Source organism: Lissotriton helveticus, chromosome 1_1 (assembly GCF_964261635.1).
Source record: "Lissotriton helveticus chromosome 1_1, aLisHel1.1, whole genome shotgun sequence".
NCBI lineage: Eukaryota > Metazoa > Chordata > Amphibia > Caudata > Salamandridae > Lissotriton > Lissotriton helveticus.
The window spans coordinates 416,482,397-416,508,940 of record NC_136057.1 but is presented as its reverse complement, the minus strand read 5'-3'; the positions used below and the strand labels follow the sequence as shown (position 1 = coordinate 416,508,940).

General features: G+C 45.6%; 1 protein-coding gene across 1 annotated transcript in view; it reads left to right on the top strand.

The window, feature by feature from the left end:
• IPO8 (importin 8) overlaps positions 1–26,544 on the top strand; it is a 737,162-nt gene that overhangs the window by 83,698 nt on the left and 626,920 nt on the right. The window contains exon 4 of the mRNA XM_078673765.1: positions 25,491–25,649. Coding sequence (XP_078529891.1) covers positions 25,491–25,649 — 159 coding nt within the window. The remainder of the gene's footprint in view (positions 1–25,490; positions 25,650–26,544) is intronic.

Here is a 26,544-nt window from a genome sequence, read left to right as displayed (position 1 = left end):
TAGATCTTTGGTTTTTATTTTTCAACAGATGCGTTTAGACTTTGTATATAAAAGTGACAGCTCTTCTACACAAAAAGGAGGCTTTAAAGTGACCCTCAACTTGAACATGTAGCTAGTACATTGGAAGAACCACAGGGTTTTTAAGTCACTGTGCTGGTCTTTGGGATCAGGTCTACTCCAAGAATGTTTACCAAGTATCTGTCTATGGTGGCAGCACTACAATTATGTCACTGTGGCATATGGGTCTAATGTGCCTCTGTATCTATACCACTGGCCGTTAAGCAAAAAACCTTTCATCAATGCTCATCTGTTATAAAATGAGGCATTACTTTTGTGGCCTGCACAAGTAATGGGTCTACATTTGTCTTCTACTGGGAACCAAACAAAACATTGTAGCGCTTGACTCTTATAGTAGTGTTGCAGAGTGGTCCATGGCCCACTCAATGGAGGTGGTGTGGGCTAGTAATCTCCATTCACAGATACACAATAATAACACTCAATAAAGGATTGTGCAGTCTGTGCTTTTAATTCTGAAAAAATAATTTCATTGAACACACATGCTACTCAATACTATGCAGCAATTTACAAATATACACACACCGATGGAATTACTTTTGGATGACATTGCATAAACAGTCTTACCCCTCCCAAGGGAGGAGTGTCTAGTACCATAACTCGCATGTGTCAACATTATCATGTCCCTTAATTTCAGAGGTTGATCATGACTTGGAGTGAGGCCCTTACCACTGGTACCAAGCGAGTGTCTGCCTACCTCCTTATGTCAACAAGCATTTCATCTCGAGAAGAAATGCAATAATTACATATAACCCTGACTGGGAGCACCTAGTATTGGCAATGAAGCATACAAACTTTAATCACGAGTTGCTCAGTATTCAATTAAAGCATTAGCAAGAATAAATGTCTAAGCATGACTGGGAGTGCAGTGTACTCATCATAACTGTTAGCATGAATAACACAATTCAGTCACAGCCCCTAAAGGGCATCACATTTATAATTACAACTCTATGCAATTATAATCCCACCCACAAAGAATGCTTGCAACATACCCTGAGAAATCACATTTAGCATAGCATACTGCATATGAATCACCTTCGTAAATCCACACTTGTGCAATTACCACCTGCCACCCCTAGAGAGGGTCTCACAATATGAAAAGTCATATTAACCATCTTCCGACCACAACTGGATGCAGCTGTACTTCTCACCCTAAGAGGGTGCAACCTCCCCAGCTGTAGAACAAAAGTTCCAGTATCAGGAATGATTGAAAATATTCAAAAAGCCTTGAGGGGTATCTTTTTAAAGTCACTATTGACTTAGACTGGGGCCCCTAAATGGATGGACTTCATGGCGGCAACAGTTTTTTCTGGAGTGATGACAAGCCATGTGGTTAGGGTTGGTTCTTTGGATAAGTTCTAGAGGTGTTTTGTGAGGTCTATTAGATCCAGTTGTGGGCTGAAGTTGCTGTAAATGGCTGTGATTTTACTGCAGAGGAATTGAGAGAGATTGCTGCAGAGGTCCTGTGAGGGGGTGATTGAGTTAGAGGTGGCCGATAGTGAGGTGAAATCTTTGGCAAATATGTCTTAGCTTTTGTTAGGGCTGGCATTGATGCGGTCTGCCAGAGTGGAGCGTTTGGTGGTTTGGATCATTTGGTGGTAGCGTCTTAGGGTTGACTGGAATGTGCTGTTCTTTGCATTGTTCTGGCTCATCCTCCATGTGAGCTCCAGTTATTTGCAGTGGCATTTCATCAGTTTGACTTACTCTGTGTACCAACTGGCTCAGGGCCTTGATCTTGTTGTACTGCTGGGTTTGCGGGGGGAGGGCAGGGAGTCTGTGCAACAGGTGATCCAATTGCTGAAATTGGTGACGGCTGTGGTGCGACTGTTGCTGTGTTTGGGTCTGTGGGTGTTGCTTAGTCCTCGTCAGTGATGCTGTTCCAGTTTCGGCAGGCTGGTTTGGCTGTGGCGTTTGTGTGTTGGACCTGGACAGGGATGCTGAACTTGATGAAGGCATGGCCTGTCTAAGGGACTGGTGTGGGCTCGTTAACTTGAAGACTGTGGAAGTTGGTGAAAATAGAGTCCAGGAGGTGTCCGGCGAGGATGTATGACACTACAACGCATGCTTTTACCACGCATGCTGTTACAACGCAGTTTTTACAACACATGCCGTTACAACGCATAGCGCTTTGGGGTGCTGGATAGTGAATAGTTTAATTTACTATTCCAACTCCAGTCCCCGTGGATAGTAGGGAAGATGTTGGATAGTAAATTAAATCTATTCCCTATCCTAGAGCGCCCCCCAGTGCAATGCGTTGTAATGGTTTTCGTTGTAAAACCTGCGTTGTAATAGCACTGCGTTGTAAAAGTTTCGTTGTAAAGGATGTTTCCCGTCCGGCGATGTATGTAGGTCCCTTTACTTGTTGGATGAGCTTACAAGGTCTTTAATGAGTGCTCTTGAGTTGGGTTTGCCATGGTCTTGCAGGTGGAAGTTCAGGTCTCAGAGAGTAAGATAAGAAATTGCTAGCAGTGAGGGCGAGTGGTGCAACAAAGTCTGTTATTGTGTCGGTGAAGTTGATGCACGGTCCTGATGGCCTGTAGATGAGAGTGCCACTTAGGTTTAAGTTGGCTGTAACATGCAGTTTGAACAACAGGTGTGCCATGTTGGGGAATGGTGAGATTGTGAATGTGGTGCAGCTCATGGTGTTCTTCTCGATGATGGCGGTTCTGACTCCAGGCTTGTGAAGTCTGTCTTGTCTGGGAATTTTGTAGCTGGAGGGGTGGGGGTTATGGTGGTTTGATGTGGCAATGTCCAGCGCTGATGCATGGTTCAGCCAGGTTTCCATGAGGAAAAGTAGGTTGAAGATCTCTGTGGTGTGTTTGGTGAATGAGCGGATGTTGAGGGGCATGCATGCAAGTCTGAAGTGTTGTGTGGGTGGTTGCAGAACAGTGAATGTCAGAGAGTGGGGTGTTGAGCGCTGTCAGTGTGGAGTGTTGGGTGTTGGTTGGTGCATGAATACTTGAAGGAAACAAAGGTGAATGCTTCCACGGTGTTGTGTGATGCGATGTGGCAGCAGTGTATTGAGTGTGCGGAGGGTCACTTGGTAGTGGCAGGAGTGGGGAGTATTAGGGTTCCTGGCGCTGGACGCAGATGGGCTTGCCTGTGGCGCAGATGCTCCGCGCTGCCATGCTGTGGCAGCCATTAAGCAGGTCCTAAGGGGGGAGAGGAGTGATGTCACTTCCTGTGCAGACGGATGATGGGAAATCGAGTGATGTCACTTCCTGTGCAGATGGCTGATGTATAAAAAAGTATTAATTGATCTGCAGTTAAAAAAAAACCCAGTTAAGATGTTAGTAGTTGATACATTTCTTCTCCACTTAAGGATGGTGTTTTCCTCCCTCTCTCTTTGTGCCCCAGGTCCTCCACCTAAATGCCACTTGTCTGTTTTAAAGAAAGAGTCCATGTGAGATGTAGCCTGTCCTTTCCTCTGCTTCTTTAGGGAGAAGAGAGGAAGTCTTTTTATATAAGTAGTTCAAGAAGGCTGACTTTATTATTATTATTAGGTTTTGTAGAGCGCGTAGTCACCCGTAAGTATCCCAGCGCTAAGATCCAAACAACCTGAGGGTGGCAGAGGGAGAGAGAAAGGAAACAGGAGATTAGGGGAACAGGTGAGTTTTCAGTCGCTTCCTGAATCGGAGGTAATCTGGTTCAGTCCTAAGATCCCAGGGGAGGGAATTCCAAAGGCGGGCGGCGTTGACCGAGAAACGCCGTCCACCCGTGCGCACCCTCTTCACTCTGGGAACAGTGATGAGGTGTTCATGGTCAGATCGGAGGGATCTTAAGGCTTTGTAGGGCCTGATGAATTTTTTTAAGATGGAGGGGCCTTTGTCCTGAAGGAGCTTGTGTGACAAACGGAGAGCTTTGAACTTCACTCGCTCTCTCACTGGGAGCCAGTGGAGATGTTTCAGAGCTGGTTTGGCTGAAGATCTAACCGGGGTGTTTGTAAGGATCCGGGCCGCGGCGTTCTGGATTCTTTGCAGTTTGTTTAGGGTTGCCTCAGGGGCTCCCAAATAGATGGTATTGCTGTAATCTATCCTTGATAAGATGAGGCCTTGGATTAACAGTTTCTGGGAGACCGGAGGGAGTAAGGGCAGAATCTTCCTGATAGATTTCAGGAGCCCAAAGCAAGTCCCGGCTATTTTATTGGCTTGAGTCTTGAATGACAGATCTTTTTCAAGCCAAATTCCCAGGCTCTTAATCTCAGATTTGGGAGCAGGGGGTTCACCCAGGCAGGGGGGCCAGATATTCTGAGGGAGGGAGAGCCCCTTCTGGCCAAGGAGGAGAATGTCTGTCTTAGATCCATTAAGTTTTAATGACAAGCTATTCATCCATCCTAGAATTTCAGCCAGACAGTTGTAGAGGTCTGATGGATCTTGGTCAGGGTGAGATAGAGACACCACTAATTGGGTGTCATCAGCATAGCTGATAATTTTCACTCCGAACGGGTTGACAACCTCCTCCAGTGGGGACATGTAGACATCAAATAATGTCGGGCTTAGAGATGAGCCCTGAGGCACGCCACACTGGAGGGGGGTGTCGGGGGAGCGGATGTCATTCTCCCAAACCTGAAAGGAGCGGTGGCCAAGAAATGATTTGAACCAACTCAGGGCGGTTCACTCCACGCCGATGTTCTTGAGTCTCTGGATTAGAACCCGATGGTTGACAGTGTCGAAGGCCGCACTGAGGTCCAGGAGGATCACTGCCACTGATCCTCCTGCGTCCAGCAGGATTCTGGCCTCCTCCACTGCAGCCAGAAGGGCGATGTCAGTGCCCTGCCCTGGGCGGAATGCAGTTTGCGAGCTTCTGAGCAGCATGTTAGTCTCCAGAAACTGCAAAAGCTTTTTATTCACTAGCTTTTCGGCGATTTTGCTGGTTCCGGGAAGAAGAGAAATTGGCCTAAAGTTGGCCAAGTCCGAGGGGTCCAGAGAGGGTTTTTTTAGTAGTGCTTTGACCACAGCCGCTTTCCAGCTTGGGGGAACTTTTCCCTGGAGCAAGGAGGCGTTGATGAGCTGAGTGAGTGGGGGAACAATAGTGGGGGCTACTTTCTTGAGGATGCGTAGTGGGACCGGGTCCCTAGGGGATCCATGTTAGAAGCGGCTGTCTCTAGTCGGCAGAGGTATACACTTCTGACAAATAGGGACACACCTTTTCTAGTCAGGGCAAGGGGATCACACACTTAGATAACCCCTGCTCTCCCCCTTGGTAGCTTGGCAAAGCAGACAGGCTTATCTCAGAGGCAGTGCGTTAAGCATTTATGACCACATACAGTAATAAAGTGAATACACTACAAATGGACACGACACAGTAGTATTATAAAAATAAGGATTTTTATATAAGGCTTAGCACAAGACCAAATAACGACAAAAATATACCACAGTCTTAATAAATACTCTTGGAAGGAAAAATAATAGTTCAAACACGGTTTCTTCTTAGCACAAAGTCTTTAGTATCAAAAGCAACTCTTCTTCTTTAAGACACAGTTCTTGGCAACAATGTAACCCACACGGGAGTCACACGACGTCGAGGCAAAGTTAATCCAAAGGTTCGGCGTCGACCGCGAGGAGCGCTACGTCGAGCCTGGAGTCGCACAGACCCCAACAACACAGTACCTTGGAAAAGTGAAGCACTCGATGATCAGCGGCGTCGAGATGTCCGGCGTCGCGTCTTCGGCGTCGATCGGGCCTCGGAGTCGGGGCGATCTGCAGCGGCGTCGACCGAAGTCAGGCAGGAGCAGCGCTCACGAGATGAAGCAGGATACGGCGTCGTCGATGTCGATGTTGCAAGAGTGAGCAGCGCTCACGGCTCGAAGTCGATGCGATCAGCAGCGATGCAGACACGAGGTCATTTGGAGCTGGAGCCGAACTCACTACTCACTGGCGTTGTTGCTGGCGTCGATCGGGCCCGGCGTCCGGCGTCGAGGAAGCGGGACACTGGAGCCGTTACTCACGATGTCGAGCTGGATTCGGCGGCGTCCGTCGGCGTCGAGATTGCTGGATTCTTTCAGAGGTGCTGGATTCACAAGTTCCAGCAAACAGCACTTTAAGCAGATGAAGTCCTTTAGCCCTGTGACTTCAACAGGAGACTGGCACTCTTCCAGCCCTTGGAGATTTTCTTAGCAAAGATTGAGAGTACACACACAGTTCCTCTCTCCTGGTTCCTTGGCAAAAATAAAGAAGCAATGCAGGATTCCCCCAACAAACAGCACTCTGGCAGAAGGGGTAGGCAGTCCTTAGATCAGCAGGCTTCTTGTCCTTGGTTCAGGTTTCCTTGTCAGAGGTGATCTAAATTCTTGGTTCAGGGGTCCTTCTCTTATACCCCTTTTTGGCTTTGATCCCTTTGTCCATGCAGGGGAATTTCCCCCCATCTTGGGTTTGTTGTGGGTGTTGCCAGGCCGAAGCACCTGGCCTATTCACTGTGCAGGGCAGAGTCTTCAGCCACCCAGCAGGAGCGGAGCCAGCATTGTCACTGGCAGGGGCAGGGCCATCAGTTGCCCGGCAGGAGGTGGGCCAGGAAAGTCCCAGGCAGGCACAGAGTCATCAGTCGCCTGGCAGGGGGGCGGAGCCAGCATTGTATCAGGCAGGGCAGGCTATCAGGAGCTACTTCTCCCCTACTCTCAATGGAAATGCCCCACTCATCCCACACTGACTCATTCAGACCTCTGGAGCCACCCAGCTCCTGTCACACACACACCAGAACCAGCAGAGACCGGTAGACAGTTAGACAAGAAAATAGCTACTTTCTAAAAGTGCTATTTTCAAACACAGAGTCCAAAAACCATCCACCCAAACGGATGCGTTATTAAACCCTGAGTTCAGGGATACCAAACTCGACATTGCACCATGCTCCCCGAGCCCGCTAGGATTATAGCATTAATAATCCTGGCAGCCCATTCTAACTGATGGAGAGCAGGTTACCTTACAATAGTGAAAAACGAATATGGCTGTAATTCACTATTAGGACATGCCAACTTTGTCAGGCTTGTCCTACCTTATGCTTACAAAGCACCCTGCCCGTGGGCCTACCATAGGGGTGACTAACATGAAGTTAAGGGAAGGATTAGGGACTGGCAAGTAGGTGTACTTGCGCAGTCTGCGTGACAGTACCAGACTGCACGTGGTCTAGCAATGGTAGACCTTCAGACATACTTTTACTAGGCCGCTCTTGTGGGTGGCACAACACGTGCTGCAGGCCCACTGGCAGCATTTGTATTTACAAGCCCTGGCACTCCTGGTGCACTCTACTAGGGACTGACAGTAAACCAAATAAGCCAAACATGGAATTCAATCAATACAGCAATTTCACATAGGGAGCACTTGCACTGTGGCACTGATCAGCAGTGGCACAGTGCCCAAAGCATTTACCAGCAAAAACATTGTAAACAGAGGAGGCAAACAGAAAAAATGGAGGAGAGACTCATGCCAATGATGCCAGGTCTAACAATCCACTTTTGATAGTGTGAAGCGTGGTTAGCACCTCTTCTTCGGTGACTGGTGCGAGAGAGATTAAACGGGGAGTGGGGGGGGGGGGGGTTGAATTAATGTAACCTTCCTCACTGATGTCAGTGGGTGGGAGTGACGCCAGAATTTTTTGAATCTTCTCCTCAAAGAATTTAGCCAGTTTAAGGCATTTCTCTTCAGTGGCCTTGGGGTCTGGCGCTTTCTTTGGTACGGGTTCTGATGTTTTAAGTAATTCTTTTAGAATGGTGTAAGTTTCCTTGGTGGAACAGGAGGAGTTTTCTATCCTTTCCTGAAAGAATGAGCTCTTAGTCTTGCGGAGGGCTAGCTTGTAATTTGTTAAAGAGGTACGGTAGGCTTCTTTCTTGACCACCGATTTATCCTTCCGCCAGTAGCGCTCCATTCTTTTACACTCCTTCCGTAAAAGATTTAACTCGGGAGTGTACCAGGGGGCAGGGCTCATTCTTTTGATTCGCCTGAGGGTAGTGGTTTTAGGGAGAAGTTTATCCAATGAGGTAGTAAGCCAGGAGTTAAACTGATCATCAGCACTGGCTGGATCAAAGACTGGAGGCGGGGGCGAGGCCTTGAGAATGGAGTCCCATTCATCTGGCGATAGTTTGTGCCAGCGTCGGTCAGTGACCTGAATTTTGGCCTGTTGGATAGGTGGAATGAAAAGGTGCCATGAGATGGGTATTAAAAATGGTCTGTCCAAGGAAGAGGGAGGGGAGTGCCAGTGGTAAGGTCCGTGATGTTGGTAAAGACGGGGTCCAAAAGGTGTCCTTTGTCATGGGTGGGTTCTAAATTAATTAGTCGGATGTCGAGAGACATAAGGTCCAGAAGAAGTTAATGCGCAATAAGGTCCTTGGGATCTGATAAATGGAGGTTGAGGTCTCCCACGATGAGAAAATTGGGAGAGGAAGTCGCTATCTGAGTGACAGTGTCCACCAGAACGTTAGAGAATTTCCCTGGAGTTCCTGGCGGACGGTATATCAACAGCCCCGAAAGGGAGTGTGCAGGAGAAATTTGTAACGCACAGTGGCAGCTTTCACAGTCGTCGATATTCCCATCGTTTGCTCTACATAAGAATTGTTCTTTATAGATTATTGCAAGGCCGCCTCCTCTGCCGAGGGGTCTATTTTGAGATAGGATTTGATAGCCTTGAGGTAGAGCGTTGATAATATCAGAGTCCGACCAGGGAGTGAGCCAAGTTCCGTGAGGAACAAAACATCAAATTCATGCTCGCGGACTAGGAGATTGATTTCATGGGCGTGTTTAGGGAGGGACCGGCAGTTAAGGAGGCCTAGCTGTAGGCCATGGTTCCCTAAGATGGTAGAGGTCGGATTACATAGGCCACAGTTAATGAAGGGGTTACCTCCCGAGTGGATGTAACTGCACTCAAGGTTTTTCAGCGGGTTGAGTGCATGGAGTCTATCTCTCGTGTAGACCAGTCGATCGTCGGGAGATACGGGCAGAGTGACTGGGCCTGGGTCCGGCTGGGCCCGGACGGGCCCAGACGGGCTTGCCTTAGGCGCGCCCGCTGCGCCCGTCCGCTGCGCGTACGTGAAATGCACATCTTTCTATAGAGGGTTAGGGCGTGGCCTCGTCCGAGTGGGCGTGGCCTAAAGCCCAGCTCGCTCGCTGATGGCGGCAAATGTAAATATTAATCCCGCGGCAGCGTTTATCTCGGCTGCGCGGGTGTTATGGGCTGCAAACAAGTGCCCCAACAGAGTTCCAAAACAGGGAGACTGGTAAGTTTTAAAAGCAGCAATTAGAACAACAATTTAAAAAAATTCAATCTCGCTAAACAGAGCTCCCGGCTGTGCCTCAGGAGTGTGTGATCTACGTGAGCTTGTTGTCAGCTCGATTAAGTAGGCGGAGGGGGGCGTGGCCTCGTCAGAGTGGGCGTGGCCTAAAGCCCAGCTCGCTCGCTGATGGCGGCAAATGTAAATATTAATCCCGCGGCAGCGTTTATCTCGGCTGCGCGGGTGTTATGGGCTGCAAACAAGTGCCCCAACAGAGTTCCAAAACAGGGAGACTGGTAAGTTTTAAAAGCAGAAATTAGAACAACAATTTTAAAAAATTCAATCTCGCTAAACCGAGCTCCCGGCTATGCCTCAGGAGTGTGTGACTCCGTTCCTAAGATACGTCACCCTTTGTGATAGGATCTTTGTTCCCTGAGCTCCTCTTTCATACGGATACTCTGTTCTGATGGGACTAAACTGATTCCATCCCCTTGTTGAGCGCCTCTTCCCATTCACCCTTGCGGTAGAATGTGCGTATTTGTCAAAAGGTGGCAGCCCTGTTGCCATTATACTGGTTTCTCTGCCAGAATGTAGGCTATACCTTCCTACCCATGGAAGTCCCCTTTTGAGTGGTTGGGCCTGCTCCCTAGTCCGCCTGTGAACACTACCACCCTGTTGTGCTTTTGTGCATGGTTTGCCTAGGTGTCCACCGTTACATGCACTTGTGCATGATTGTTTTATGTCCAAATGCCTTCAATTGTGCATTGCAGTGTAAATGCTGATTTTATTGTATGTAAACAGATAACTATATGATAATGTACTGCTTACGTTTTATGTATTTTGATAGCCTGTTTTAGTTTATATGCATACATTGTATAGCTTAGACCTTGTGGTTTTTTATGTGGATGTTTATAGGTACACACCACATCACAAACCCTATGTCCACTTTCTCACAGTAGCCTATAGAATGGTGCAAATCCAACATCCTCATCTTTCTCAGAAGGAGAAGCACATTTTCAGTATACAGGGAGGTGGTTTCTCCACCATCACGGACACTGTTTGATAACAAGCTGTTTTCACATACAAAGCCTGGCCTTTCAGGCCTCAGCCAACCTGCATACATCAAACAGGTATCCAACAAAGTTCTTTTCTCCTCACGATGGTAGACTTTTCAATGCTGGTTTTCATTAGCCAAATCCTACTACGGGGAGCTGGCAGGGAAAGAGTCAACTTTCTGAAGACGCTTCCCTCTGCCTCTTTTTATGATGGCGTAACATCTGACCCTGGCTGGTCCATAGATGTTGCTGCCCCAGAAATGTGACAAGCTTATATATATAATTCTTTGTGAATAATACAGAGTTTGGAAGTGGTAAAGGTTTATCTCACTGGTATTGGACCCTGCAATTCTCGACATGGTTCCCACTTTAGCAGACTTCATAAAATACAACGGATTTGGTATGATGGCCGTGGACATTTTATTGATTAGCCATGCTAAACTCCCTATGAGTCCGTTATTGTGATAATAGGTGACTGAACCGTAGAGACAAAAACCGTGGCACGGTGTTGGAACACATGGTTGCAGCGTGCCCGTTGCAGAATTTGCTACTCCCCAGACTTACCAATGGACATGCTGAAGTACCTACCACATGGCGGGAGGTAGGCGGGACTGGACGACTGGAGGAAAGCTGGAGCGACTGTAGTAGTTGACCTATTCCGAGACCTCCAGATACTCCCTTTTGAGGACTTCAGTGAGGAGATTGACCTCCCTCGAGGCCACTTCTTGCTGCACAGAGCCCTCACTGCGGTGTTCTAGAAACACTGGATCACTGGGTCCACAGAGCCTAGGTCACTGGACTGCTGTAGATACGTGGCCTTGTCGGCAGGTAGAATTAAAACGGTCTCTTGTATTTAAAGGGCGTGATATCCAAAGGCCCATGGATCGCTTGCTGCTTTAGTGGGAGGAGGATCTGGCAGCACCGATTCCAGAGGAAAATGGGGATTCATCACGGAGGGGACCCTTGGGGTATCCAGGAATGTGCGGTTTAAGCTGATAAACTATTGTGTGTTGCATAGGGCGTACCTCACACCTGCACCAATTAGACAATACTTCCAAACAGATGAAGCGGCTTGCCCTAGATGCGGGGACAGTGAGGCACAGGACCTTTTGGGAGGAGGTGGTAAATACGGTAGGAACCGTTATTGATAAAGAAATACTGCACACACTAGTCCACTGCTTACTGAGCTGGATTCCACACACGGCCAAAACGAAAGTTACCGGGAAGTTTCAAGGCCATGCATCTAAATTAGCCAGGCGAGAAATCGCCAAGAACTGGATGTCAACAGGGGGGACCAAGAGTAGAGATTTGGAAAAGAGAACTAGAGAGATGGGCATGTGCAGAAAGCATAATTCTTCTGAGAGAGGTGGGACGGGGCATAGGAACCCTGGAAACTGCAAGGGCATGGGGGAGGCTAGTGGACGACATACGGGCATTAGACTCGGATGAAACCGCAACAACTAACTCGGGCCCACCTTCGCCGGTCAGGCAAGAGGGCGGGACAACGGCCCAAAGGGAATCGAGGAAGAAATGTAGCAAATGGCCTCCTTCGATGCAGTCCCCTCCTTTTGTGGTCACCAGATGAAATAATGGGCAAGCTCCTACTACGATAAAACAGAACTGAGGGAAATGTAAGATGGAAATGTACTTATATATCCTGAATGTATGATTAGAAGGATGTACTTAAGTAAATTGACAATAAAATCTGTTTAAAAAAATAAATAAGTGACTTGACCTTGAAAGAATCCATCACTGGTACCCCCCCAGGTTCAGCGCATACTGCAGTAGTGGAACCTGGGCCAAGCAAAATGTAGTCTTTTGATAGAACCTTTCAGATCTTTTTGATGAAGGCAGTCTTTACAGGCACTTCACAGATGGGTAGGTAGGGAGTTGACATAAAAAAGCACTAGAAACTGGTCAGATCGCTCTTTTGAGGAAATATGCTTTCGTATCAGTGTCTTTAGACTCAAAGCTCTATTGGCTTTGTAACCATTGCTGGAGAGAATGTGCCTTTGTTTGACAGCCATCAGTAATGCCACTGGAGATGTGGAATTAGGTGCTATGGAGGTAAATACATCTCCTTTCAGAACATGTGGCAAGTCTAGATACTGACCTGCCAGACAAGTTAAGCAGGGGACACTAGGAGAATTCACTAACTTAAAGCTCCTTAAACTACCCTGGATGTCAGAGGAGCTCCTATGCTCTTGACTGACAGAACATAACATTTTTATACTGTGAGTCACCTTTTAGTACCATTTTCAAACTGAAAAGTTGTCTAGCCGGATGGATTCCTCGCCTTAGCCCAGGTCCCACGCATCCATCGGAGCCGAAGCGGGGGCCGCTCCTTCTCCTTCCTTGCCGCCATGTCCGAGAACTACCAACACCCCCCTCCACTGGTCCCCCTCATTGAGGGAATGCAGGAAGCAGCGGAAGACTTGGCTCTTCGAACTGACACGATTCATCGAAGAGAATGCCGTCCTTGACACGTCCCAGTCTGGATTAGAAGCAACCACAGCACAGAGACCGCCCTACTCAGCGCCACAGACGACATCCGCACCCTCCTGGATCAAGGCCGCTCTGCAGCCCTCATCCTACTCGACCTATCAGCAGCCTTCGACACCGTCTCCCACCGCACACTAGTCGCCAGACTACACGACACAGGCATACAAGGAACAGCCCTGGACTGGATCTGCTCATTCCTCATCGGAAGAAGCCAAAGGATCAGACTCCCACCCTTCCTCTCCGACCCCACAAAAATCACCTGCGGAGTCCCACAGGGTTCATTACTGAGCCACACCCTCTTCAACATCTACATGGCCCCCCTTGCAGCCATCGTCCAACACCACGGCCTCAACATCGTATCCTACGCCGACAACACCCAGCTCATCCTCTCCCTCACCAAAGACCCCACCTCTGCCAAACTCAACTTCCAGAAAGGAATGCAAGACGTCGCAGTCTGGATGACCAACAGCCGCCATCACATCCAGCTGCTTCAACACCCTCCGCATCCTCTGCAAGATCTTCAAGTGGATCCCCCCTGAGTCAAGGAAGACAGTCACCCACGCACTCCTCAGCAGACTGGACTATGGAAACGCACTCTACGCCGGCATCAACAAGTCCCTACTCCGCAAACTCCAGACAATGCAGAACACCGCCACCAAACTGGTCCTCTGCATCCCCCGACACAAACACATCAGCCAACACCTACGAAGTCTCCACTTGCTCCACTTGGAGAAAAGAGTCACTTTCAAAATCCTCACTCACGCCTACAAATGCCTACACAACAACGTATCCAAATACATCAACGACAGAATCAACCTCCACTTACCCAAAAGAAACCTCCGATCTTCCAACCTTGCACTGGCCGAAACCCTGCGCATCCACAGAGCCAGAGCAGGCGGAAGATCCTTCTCTCACGTTGCAGCCAAGACCTTTGACCTCCACCTCTCTCCCACCGAGGATCGCTCAAACCCCACAGCGCCTGGAGACCCATGATGGGACGAGCCGCACTATACAAGCCTTCATGATTGATTTACGTTGTCAATAAATATCTTGTATGTGTGGGGAAGCCATCAGCACGCTCAGCCATGCTCACTTTCCACTCACAAGAAACCTTCCCAGTGCTGACCTTTGTAAAACACCTAGATAGTGACCGCCATACACTCACAAAACTACTGTGACACTGTTGAAGCTCAGAGAGAGATGTAATGGGGTCAGACACTTGTAAAATCATTGTTTGAATCCTGTTCTTACGCTACATGCCCTCTACCACTGACTTACACCTGCCACTTTTATGCTCAACATGAGAAAATTACACCACAGCGGCATAGCAAGATTTCTTTGGGCTCAATTTCAGTGAAGGAAAATGGGCTGCTGAGCCACGGCGGGCCACGGGACACTAGTAAAATTCAGCCGTAATTAAGTGAAATGGGGTCCTTGCAGTACCGTGCCCTTTCCCATTGCTCCTGAGGCGCTAATTACAACAGCGTCACAGATACAATTGATATCTTGCTAAAACGGAGAAGCCACTACCAGCGGGTTGCATCTTTTTCTGTTGTAGAGTCACACATTACTTTCTGCCTCCTTGGGGGCAGTTAGAGAAAATAATAACATTTACAGCATGTTTAATGAGAAAATATCCTAGATATGTGGTACAGAAATAAAGACGGCGTGAGGGAGATGAAGACTTGTTGCTTTGCGGGCTTCAAGGTGATGTGGTTATAAGTTTTTATAGAACAGTGCTTCCCAAACATTTTAGAACCAAGATTTCCTTTTAGAACTTTTGCGACCCACCTAGTTTTATTGTACATGATGCATGGGATGTTTTTAATGTAGCTAAAGCATCTTGTGATAGCGCATTGTCATTTACAGACAGCACGTTTTGTATTGAAATGGCCACTAAATTTGCACAGAAATACAGTTTTTCTGATAAAACTATATTGCACCCAAATGATAATGTGTGGAAATCGATCGGGTTTCACCAAGTAAAGTGTCTTGATGTATTTTTTTTCTTATTAAAATGTTTGATTCCAAATCAGTTCAGAAGTACAAAATAAGTGCTTCTTGGTTTGTCCAGTTCATTTGCAGATAGTTACATTTTCTTGTGTACTACAAAAAAATGACATCCTACATGCAGCCTTTCCTAGAAAGGATTGTCACATAATTCCCTTTACTTTTTTCTTTCTCTGGCTGCAACGTTGGAGGAATTTGTAAACGCCAATCCCCAATTTAAACAAAAAAAGCAGGACTTTATCAGAAGACCAAGCCTGACATTTGACCTCTGCCTTTGAAGCGCAGCAAATGTGACAAGATCAATATAGAATTTAAAGGCATCTCTATTTATTGCTTGGACTTTCCATGTCCACCAAAATTAGGGTCGTAGTCACAGTTTGGAAAATGCTGTTATAGAGACACCCCTAAAGCACGCCAGAGGTCTTCCAACTAAAGTACATGCGGAATTCTAGACCAAACCCTATATTGCAGGAGTGTGCCTTGGATGGGACTCAGGAGAGACTGTAAACTGATGGCACAGGTACGCAAAGCTGTACTTCTCCAGCACTATGAATACATCTGCACTGAGAAGCACTATACAAGTCTTTAGCGCACCCCCGTGGGCATTGCTCAAAGAGACATTTTAAACTCTAGAAACTTGTTTGTAAAAATTAGGATTCTTACCCTCAAGACTTACCACTGTAGGTTTGGTTGTATACATGCCTGCTTTCCCATCTATCCGTTGTCTTTGGTTGTTTGTGTTGTGTCTTCTCTCAGTGTTGAATGCCGAAACAAATGGCAGTGAGAGTTGGAGTAGTTTGTGTTTTGAAAGAATATCACACAGAGAATGGTAAGGCAGCTGCATCTTTACTGATGTGTCCTTCTCATATTGATTAATGAAAGCAGAGGTGCCTGAAATCTTTAACAGTAATTGGAAATGAAACAATAGGTTTGAGGCATATGAGCTGCAGATTGCACACTGTGCATAGATCGCCACCTAGTGTTGGGCCCGGATGTTTGCAGTTTGTTGTTGTCCTGAAAAGTTCTTTGGAAGTCACGAGATGGGTGACTCCTCCTTTGGACCATATTGCGCATGGGCATTGGCTCCATCCTCAGATTGTTTTTTTCCGCCATCGGGCTCGGATGCGTTTCCTGCGCTCCGGTTTAGAGCCGAATTTCCTTCGGTACGCAATCCTCACCCAGTTCAACGGTATTGTTTCGATCGCGCTCCACATCAATGCGATTCTTCACCATTTCGAAGTCTTCGATTCCGGTCGTCGACGAAGGCCTTCGGGCCTACCTAGGACTTACTTTCTGGCTCATGGAAAGGACGCCATTCAAGAAGTGTCCTCGATGTGGGTCGAAGTTTCCCCACACTGACCTACATGAGGTGTGCAACCTTTGCCTCTCACCGGAGCACGAGGCCAAAGACTGTTGCGCTTGTGCCTCATTCCTCTCCAAGAAAACGATTCAGGACCGACGAGCTCGAAGAACTATGGCTCGCTCGTCAGCTTCGATCTCCAACGACATCTTCGAAGAGGGCGTCGACGTGCCAGAACACCAGCACGCCGAAGAGAGTACCAGCTCCTCAAATGCCGAAGACTCCGACGTCGAGGACATCACTCCAGCTCACGGGTCGTAAGTAAGACCGTTGACCCCAACCCTTCCTCGATACCCTCAAAAAAGGCTTCGGTCACACCCTCACCTCTGGGCCCGGGTGCACACCGAGAGACTGCTTCCTGCGCCCCGCCTTCGGGCCCGGCAAAGAAGCCTACTAAGGTGGCTCGGGCTCGAGTCAGCCTGTTCCCGGTGCCGATCCTATACCGACACCGAAGAAGAAGCCATCTTCCTCAACCACGCCGACAGTTGGTCCGACACCTATGCACACGGCGCCGAAGACTGGCAGCGGCTCATCGATGCCGAAACCGCACTCGGAGCAGAGTAAAAAACCACCTAAAGCTCCCGACAAAACAGGTTCTGGTAAAAGACATTTCAAAAGGGCACACTTCTAAACCAAAAGACCCAAGACCAGCTACCGACTCGGTGCTGAAAAAACCTACGGAGCCGAAAACTTCGACCCCGAAGAATCTGCCCTACTCAGAAGAACATTTCACACCAGATCCTAATCAGAAAACTCTTGTAAGACTGGTCAATTGACTCTTAGCTCCAAGAAAAGACCACTTGAGGCGCCAGCACCATCCCCAGAGAGACATTGCAACCTCTCCATTAAGAGTCCCTTCACCACCACCTCCCCATACTGTTCCCCCTTCTACACCTCCTCCACCACATCATTCACCTACACCATCCACTAATCCAGATGATGATGTAGGCACACACTCTGATGACACAAGTGAGGGTGCACATGACTCAGCAGGGACCAATAGTCCCCCTCAATCGCCTAATCCATGGGATGATTACAACACCTCTGATGTGCCTTACGTCCCACAAGACGACGTATACCCTTCATGCCTTCCCCACCAGAGGACACTATAGGTTTTAACCTACTAGTCCAAAGACCTGCCCAGTATCACGGGGTGGATGCGGTGGAGGAAGATTTCCTATTAGACACTTTTGATAACACACAAAGGTCTACTGCCATTTTGCCAAAGCTTAAAGGTGTCATCAAGCACGCAACAGAGGTTTATAAGGATCCTGTCAGGGCTAGGGTCCTCTACACTCGCATTGAGAAAAAATATAAAGCTGCCCCTATAGAACCAGTTTACATTAAAGGTCCAGCACCATTAGATTCTTTAGTCGCGTCTAATGCACGTAAACGTGCTAATTCTCAGACATCAGGTGAGGCCTCACCACCAGACAAAGAATCTAAGCTTCTTGACGCCTCCGGCAAAAGAACAGAGTCACAAGCAGCTAACATCTGGCGCATTGCCAACACCCAAGTGTTGCTGGCAAGATATTACAGGGCACATTATGATGAACTTGAGTCCATAATGCAGCATCTACCAGACAAATACAAGAATAGGGCCAATGAACTTCTACAGGAAGGTAAAAATATTACTAATATTTCCATTCGTTGTGCCCTAGATGCTGCAGACACCGCCTCAAGGGCAATCAATACCAGCACCCATCTACGCGGACATGCCTGGCTACGTATTTCGGGTTTTAAACCTGAGGTACAAAACTCCATCCTTAATAAACTCCATCCTTAATCAGCCATTTGATGAGACACATTTTTTTGGCCCAAATGTCGATGTGTCTTTAGAAAAAATGAAAAAAAGACACTGACACAGCAAAATCTATGGGAGCCTTGCAGGAGCAAGCTCCCAGACGTTCTTTTTGTCGCTCATCATACAGAGGCAACACAAGAGGCTACTCCTCGGAAAGTCCCTCCACTTCTTACAAAACACCTAGCCAATCCACATTCACTAAGGGCTACCAGAGAGGGGGTTACAGGGGTAACAACAACCAAGGCAGAGGCAAGACTAACAACTCCCGCTCTGCCTCCACCCCTACCCAATGACTTTCCTCCCCTTCCCCCCAACATTCCACTCCTGTGGGGGGAAGACTGCAACAATTCCTTCCTGCCTGGACCAACATCACATCAGACATGTGGGTGCGACAAATTGTTCAGTCAGGTCACTGTCTAGAACTAACATCTACCCCCCCCCCAAACATACCACCCAAACAGCGTCCAATGTCAAAAGAACCACTATTACTGTTAAAGCAAGAAGTAGTATCTCTGCTAGAAAAAAGTGCAATAGAACCAATTCCTCTGCACCAACAAAACAAGGGCGTTTACTCTCTATATTTTCTAATTCTAAAGACGGACGGCTCTCTAAGGCCTATTCTGGACCTCAGACCGCTAAACATATACATACAGTCAGACCATTTTCACATGGTCACACTCCAACAAGTACTTCCGCTCCTGTTACAAAACAACTTCCTTGCTACTCTAGATCTCAAGGAGGCATACTTCCACATTCCCATTCACCAGGCTCACAGGAAGTATCTCAGATTTGTAATAGACGGGCAGCACTATCAATCAACTTGGGGTTCACAATAAACCACACCAAGTCTCATCTACAACCATCCAAAGTACAACAGTACCTCGGTGCCACAATAAACACCTCAACAGCGCTAGCTTATCCCACTCCAGCAAGGATAGCCAGCATGCAAACTCTTCTGACAGTTTCAGCAATAACACTCCCTTCCAGCACGAGTGTTCATGCAACTCATAGGGTTGATGGCCTCTTGCATTTTCATTGTGCCCCATGCAAGACTTCAAATGCGTCCTCTACAAGAGTGTTAAGCACGTCAATGGAACCAGGCACAAGGTCAATTAACAGACCTAGTGTTGGTAGACGGTCGGACTCCTCGTTCTCTGCAGTGGTGGAACACCAAAAATCTTTCCAAGGGACAGCCGTTCCTAGAGCCAGTTCCTCAGATAATCTTGACTGCGGACGCATCCCTCTCCGGCTGGGGGGCTCACCTACTGCAACACACCATGCAAGGCAGGTGGACACCGCAACAAAAGTTCTCCACATCAATCATCTGAAGTACTAGCAATATTCCTAGCACTAATAGCTTTCCAAAAGCAAATATCAAACAAAGCTGTGTTAGTCCGCACGGACAACATGACAGCCATGTATTACATACAGAAGCAGGGAGGCACACACTCCCTGCAACTCTCTCAAATAGCACAGGACATATGGCGGTGGGCTATCCCATAAAATATATTCCTTCTAGCCCAGCATGTTCCTGGAGTACAAAATACAATAGCGGATTTGTTAAGTCGTCAAACACAACAGACCAACGAGTGGGAACTTCATATGCAAGTTCTTCAACCATTCTTTCAGATGTGGGGACAACCTCAAATAGACCTCTTTGCCACCCACGAAAACGCCAAATGCCCAAGCTTCGCCGCCAGATATCCACACCCACTGTCCAAAGGCAATGCGATATGGATGAGCTCTACCACTCATGCCACTAGTAGCATGCAAACTACTGCAGCATTCTCTGACCCTCATCCTAGTTGCTCCAACGTGGGCCAGACAGCCGTGGTACACCACACTGCTGCAACTGTCTGTAGTACCGCACCAAAAATTGCACCTGTTAACACAGAACCTTGGAGAAATCAAACACCTGGACCCATCTCAGCTCAACCTTGCGATCTGGCTCCTGAAATCCTAGAATTTTGATATCTGAACCTTCCTCCAGACTGCATGAATGTCATAAAAGAAGCTAGACGTCCAAACACTAGGGCATGTTATGCAGCCAAGTGGAAACGCTTTGAAATATATTGTCACAACAACAATATTAATCCTCTAGATGTATCTATTCAACACATCATAGGATACCTACTACACCTCCCAAGATGTAACTTAGCCTACACGTCTATTAGGCTACATCTTGCTGCAATAGCACCATATCTGCAAAACAGACAACATCTATTTCTGTTCAGAGTGCCTGCCATTAAAGCCTTTATGGAAGGCCTTAAAAGAATAATTCCTCCCAGAGTACCACTTTCACCTGTGTGGAATTTAAACGTTGTTCTTACACGGTTAATGGGACCTCCCTTCGAACCCTTACACAAATGTGAACTACAATTTTTAACGTGGAAGTTGCGTTCCTAGTAGCTATTACTTCTCTGCGGAGAGTTAGTGAACTACAAGCACTAACCATTCAAGAACCCTTCTTGCAAATGCATCATAATAAGGTAGTTCTATGTACTAATCCAAAATTCCTGCCCAAAGTCATTTCTCCCTTCCATCTCAATCAATCTGTGGAACTGCCCGTTTTCTTCTTGCAACCACAGACCGTAGTAGAAAGAGCTCTTCACACTTTAGATGTCAAAAGAGCATTGCTACATCGAGAGGACACAACCTTTTCGTAAAACAAAATAACTTTTTGTGTCTTACTCACCACCACACAAGGGTAATCCCATTTCAAAATCTGGGATAGCTAGATGGATTGTCAAATGCATACAGATTTGTTACCACAAAGCTAAACGTACGTTATCTGTTTCTCCTAAAGCCCAGTCTACAAGAAAGATAGGGGCTTCAATGGCATTTTTCAGGAACATTCCCCTTGATGACATCTGCAGACCGCACACATTCACAAAACACTATTGTGTAGATGTGCAAACCAAACAACAAGCTAATGCGGGCCAGGCTGTTCTCAAAACATTATTCCAAACTACTGCAACAGATAGGGGTGGTCGCCGCTAAGAGTGGGTACTGCTATACAATCTTTGCACAGTGTGCAATCTGCAGCTCATATGCCTCGAACGGAAAATGCTACTTACCAGTATACATCTGTTCTTGGCATGTAGAGCTGCAGAGTTGCACACCCCCACCCGCCTCCCCAGCTACCCTTCTCTGTTCCAGTATTATCTTAATTATATACAAATTACATGGGCATCCTTCCTTTTTCTTGCAAAGCTCCATCATTTCCCTAATGGCGAAAAACAATCTGAGGATGGAACCGATGCCCATGCGCAATATGGTCACCTATCTTGTGACTTCCAAAGAACTTTTCAGGACAACAACAAACTGCAAACATCCGGGCTCAACACTAGGTGGCGATCTGTGCACAGTGTGCAACTCTGCAGCTCTACATGCCAAGAACAGATGCATACTGGTAAGTAGCATTTTCCTTTCTCATGTTTGTTTTTGCCTCTAGCTGGTATTTGCATACATTGACATGACTTGATCAGAAAAAAAGCAGGACTTTAAATGTTAGTATTACAATTCTTAAAGTGATACCATGGGTGGCATCCAGGAATTTGTTTGTGTTAGTTCTGTTTTTGTTGTTAATCATTTAGGGTTGATTTTACTTGGATTATGATGGAAGAACAGCTGCTGGAGTGTGGGGGATACTTTAATACGGATGTCGTGCTTCAGTCCTAGGGGCTTTCTTGTACAGTGTACTCCAGCTTTGAATTGGTCTCCTTTGTGAGAATGTATATACATTTTGTGGGTGACTAAATTAAGGGATATGGCGCTCTAAAGATTTACACAATTTATTTTGTATATCCTGTTGTATAATGAGGTGATATGAGGTAGGGAGACCAATATGTGACCAAGGTCGACAGTACAATAGATTTTTGTCCTCCAGCACACGCTAATATCATCATACAATAATGTATAAAGTATCCATATATTATTTTGATCTTGCGCTCGTTATTTTGTTCTTTAGTGTTTAGCCAAAATGTGATTCATAGCCTCAAGAAATAGATCTCGCGGCTCCATCGGGGCTAAAATATATAGAGAATATACACAATTGTAATGTGTCCTTTCATCATTCTTACTATTAGCACTTCTAAAATAGTGACGTTTGTGATTTGCACTATCATTTATCTGTTTCTCAGGATGACTTTATGGTGGCAACCCATGTATAATTTTAAGAAATATGTTACAACATTACATCTACTTAAATTGTATAAAAAATGTTTCTATGTTTATTTGTACAGCGACCATATGCTATGCATTCTCATTATTATATGGTCTCTTGATGACTTGCATAAATGCATATCCATATAAAGTACTTTACTATTTCTTTATGGTTCATTAGAATATTTCAAATTTGATGCTGTCAAAATGACGCCGTTCCAAACTGTGCCTCAGAGTTAAGTGATGATAACAATTTCTATATTGTGTAGAAAAACGCCCTTCTTGTGTGTGAACAATGAGCATTTTTTCATAGTGTTATTCGAACGGAACAAGTATCTGTTAACTAGTCAGGAACTATCTGTCTATAAGATATAGGGGAGACATGGGACAACTCTATAAGTAATCCTATTCGGACATTCATTTAGGTCTATTCTCATTCAAATGTCACAAACTTTTTTTGATGTTCAGAATCCTACCTTTCTGCCGGTTATACTTCCGTCCCGGCCTACATATATATACAATCTCTGGGTACATTTCCCGCTCTCCAGACTCCCAACGTGTTCTTACTTGGGCTCTCTTCTTTCCTTCCTTGCGTATCACTGGAATCTGATGCAAGGTTAAATGTTATGAAGACTAGGAATGTTATCCATACACCACATAATAATGTATATACTAACTAACGTAAATTGGTTACTCAGGCTATAAGTAACTGACATTGTATGATGAGACGACATTTCCAACTGTGCACGCCTCAACCAACATATAGAAACCAAATAAATGAAAATTAGCTATTCATTTCATGATTAACTTACTATACCGGACGAAATGATATGTCTAAATGTGCACTTTTTAAATGATATATATGAACCAAACACTGAAGGGTTGATATGTAGTCTAGACAGGAATTTTATTCCGTTGTCTTAAAAGAGATTTATGCACTGGTTCCCAATACAAATAGAGAAGGGGATTAGTAAGATTAAAATAATGAAGCAAAAGGTAATAATGCAGTCGGACATTCCAAGATGGGTGTCTGCAGTTCAAGCTGATCACTCACGACAGGAACCAATAGTCCTTTTTTACTTGTGATAGATTGATATAAGGAGGCTGTACGTTCGGCTGATTGTATACGAAAACTAGAGCACACTCGCTCGTAGCGCATGAAGTTAGTGGGCGCTGTACCGGTAAGCTTGAGATGTTTTAGGTCCTTTTCCATTAGAATCTAGAGCTTTATAAATATTGGGTTAAGTATGAGTCTTAGTGAACTAGATATTTCACATCACACTTGTGATTTTATTTTAAGGATATGGGTACGCAATGAAGGTAGTCCAAGCAAGAACACGCTTCAGTTTGAAGAGCAGGGAATTTACCCGGAGATTGTATACGTGCAGGCCAGGACGGAAGTATAACCGGTAGAAAGGTAGGATTCTGAATATCAAAAAAAGTTTGAGGCCTGTGAATGAGAATAGACTTGAATGGATCTCCGAATCGGATCACTTGGAGTTTTCCCATGTCTCCCTTATATCTTATAGACAAGTCAACAGGTACATGTTCCTTTTGAATTACACAATGATGACATGCTCATTGTTCACACACAAGAAAGGTGTTTTGTTGCACAATATTGAAATTTTTATCATCACTCACTTAACTCTGAGGCACAGTTGGGGATTGGGGCGTTTTGACAGCACCGAATTTGAAATATTCTAATGAACCTTAAAGAAATGGCAATGTGTCACAGTTTACGTAGATTTAATGTTAGAACATATTTCTTTAAATTGTGCATGGGTTGCCACCATAAAGACACCCTGAGAATCAGATAAATGATAGTGCAGTGCACAAATGTCACTATTTTGGAAGTGCAAATAGTAAGAATGTTGAAAGGACACATTACAACGGTTTATATTGCCTATATATTTAGCCCTGATGAAGTTGTGGGATCTATTCCCTGAGGGGACGAACCACTTGTTGGCTAGAGACTAAGGCTATAGAGACAAAAGAGCAAAATAATGAACGCAAGAAGAAAAGAATCTATGGCAACTTTATAGATTATTGTACTTATTGTATGATGATATTCGCGCACGCTGGAGGACAAAAATCCTTTGTGAGAATGTACTTCAGAAACAGTGAGTAAATAATTTGTATCCTAAATTTTACCTTCAATTTAACAGTTGCTTTACTGTTAGTTTTAGCAACTGTAATCTGTGAGTTGAAATGGTCATATTGGTGTCATTTTTAAGAATGAGTTATGTGCTTCCTTGCAAGTCACTGTGTAGGATATACTGGTCATAAGGTTGAATCCTGGTAGGACTTACTATGCCGTCCACCCATTTGTGCTAAGTTGAAGGAGCAAAAATGTGGTAATAAGCGTGATACAAGAAAATAAGGTATTTTGTAACTGACATTTGAAGGTTTATTATACAGACTAAAGCCTGATTTTGAGTTTGGCAAACATCTTATGTAACAAGTACTTTGCTTCCACCATGCTTCCACCATGCCAAGGGTTTTCTGTCTGCCAAATTTAGTGATATCGGTTGGGCTCTTGCATTTCCAGAAACCGCCATAACAGCAGTTCTTGTAAATGCATTGAAAGTTTAACAGGCGGCTGTATCAACATGACGGAGCCGTACATCAAATGTCTTGTCCCCCCACCCCTCCCCAAATAAAATTCACAAGCAGGATTTTCTTATTGAAAATAAATGAAAAAGCAGTGACCCCTCGCCATGGAATTTTTCTCCTTTGGCATGAAGGGGTCATTTAGCAGTTTTCACTGCCCCTTACCACTTGGTTTAACTGCCGGTGACAGACATTGAAAACTTGTCATTTGTCTGCCCGTTCAAAATTTGATGGCAGGCTAAATGTCAAAACATCAAATGGCCATTATTCTGTTGGGCCATCTGAGGTTGCGGAGACAGAGTAGTCTCCATCATAGACATGCTGAAAGCCTGCCCAACTCTAAATGAAGCAGGCTGACCCTCTGTTTGGCTGATATGGTGTCGCTGTTGCCACAGAGTACTCTCTCTGTTGAACTCTATATTGGGGTCTAAGTGTTTTGTTTCCATACCTGGCATTGTGGGAAAACTACGTGCAGGGTTTGTTTCCAATTAATTGTAGAACGTCTACATGTGAGAAGTATCCTTTCAAGATCTGTCCGGCACCAATAAGGTAACGTTGTAGTGTTCCAGATATAAAAGAATAACAACATAGATCTTAAATCATTTCATGCCAGCAAAATGCACTTTAAATTCATTTTTCTCATTGGTGACCTTTTCATCGAGTTTGTAATTATGTTTTTAATTGAATATTTTTTCTGTCCTCCCCTCCCCCCAGGTCTCAGTTGACTATGTGCTTGCGGGCCATTATTAAGCATGACTTTCCTGGTCGCTGGACAGCCGTGGTGGACAAGATTGGTTTTTATCTCCAGTCACAGAACAGTGGCAGCTGGCTTGGTAGTTTGCTCTGTCTATACCAACTTGTAAAGACATATGAGTAAGTTTGGTTTTATTTCCTGTTAAAAAGAAACAAGTTACGATTTCTTTACTTTTCAATATCCCTGAGACTTGAGAAAAAAAAAAGAATCGGGTCGGAGTGAGTCTAAGTGTCCAGTTGGTCCATGTTTACACAGCTTACAAGCTCCTATGTGGCTGCTGAAATAAGAATCCCTGCTGCTTCACACTGCATTATTCCCTAAGAGTCTATCAGTTAGAGTCCTGTACCTTTACGCAAAGAAATTGCTGCTTCAGATGATATTTTTAGTAAAGTTATTTTAATTTAACAAGCATTTTTGATAGTTGGCTATATGCTGATGAGCAAATGACATCCATACAACCAACCCTTGGCATACTGTGAATGGCTGCATTGTGTAATTGACCCTGTTTTGTCATATGTAAAGCAACTATATTTTCTGTTCAAAATTTGTAATACGTGGGATAAGGATGCCACTTTGTACCTACTATAAGTAGTACGGGCAGGTCAGACAAAAATGGTGTAGTCAGTTCTTGTTTTCAAGGAACCTTTCAACAGATGCTGTATGTGGGATAGCTGAACAATCCCTACTTTGCCAAGGCTAGTTCACTACAGATGGCCTGTGTGCTGCATTGTATTCTTGCTTGCAAATCTTCACATCATGCCTGATAGCACTGTTTAAAAGTCAGAATTTGTTCTGACAAACGTTGCTTCCCATTTATGGGAGTAGAAGGATTGTCAAAACATGCATTTCTTGGTTCTTGCAATCAAAATCATGTTTAGAAAGTTAACTTTCACAGTTAGTACTTTAATCGGTCCTGCAAAATGTCATTGCTACCTTCCCAGATCAAGATTTTCCACACTTGATTTTGCTAACAGAACAACATTACTCATTTGGTTCTGTTTAGAAGTCTTGAGA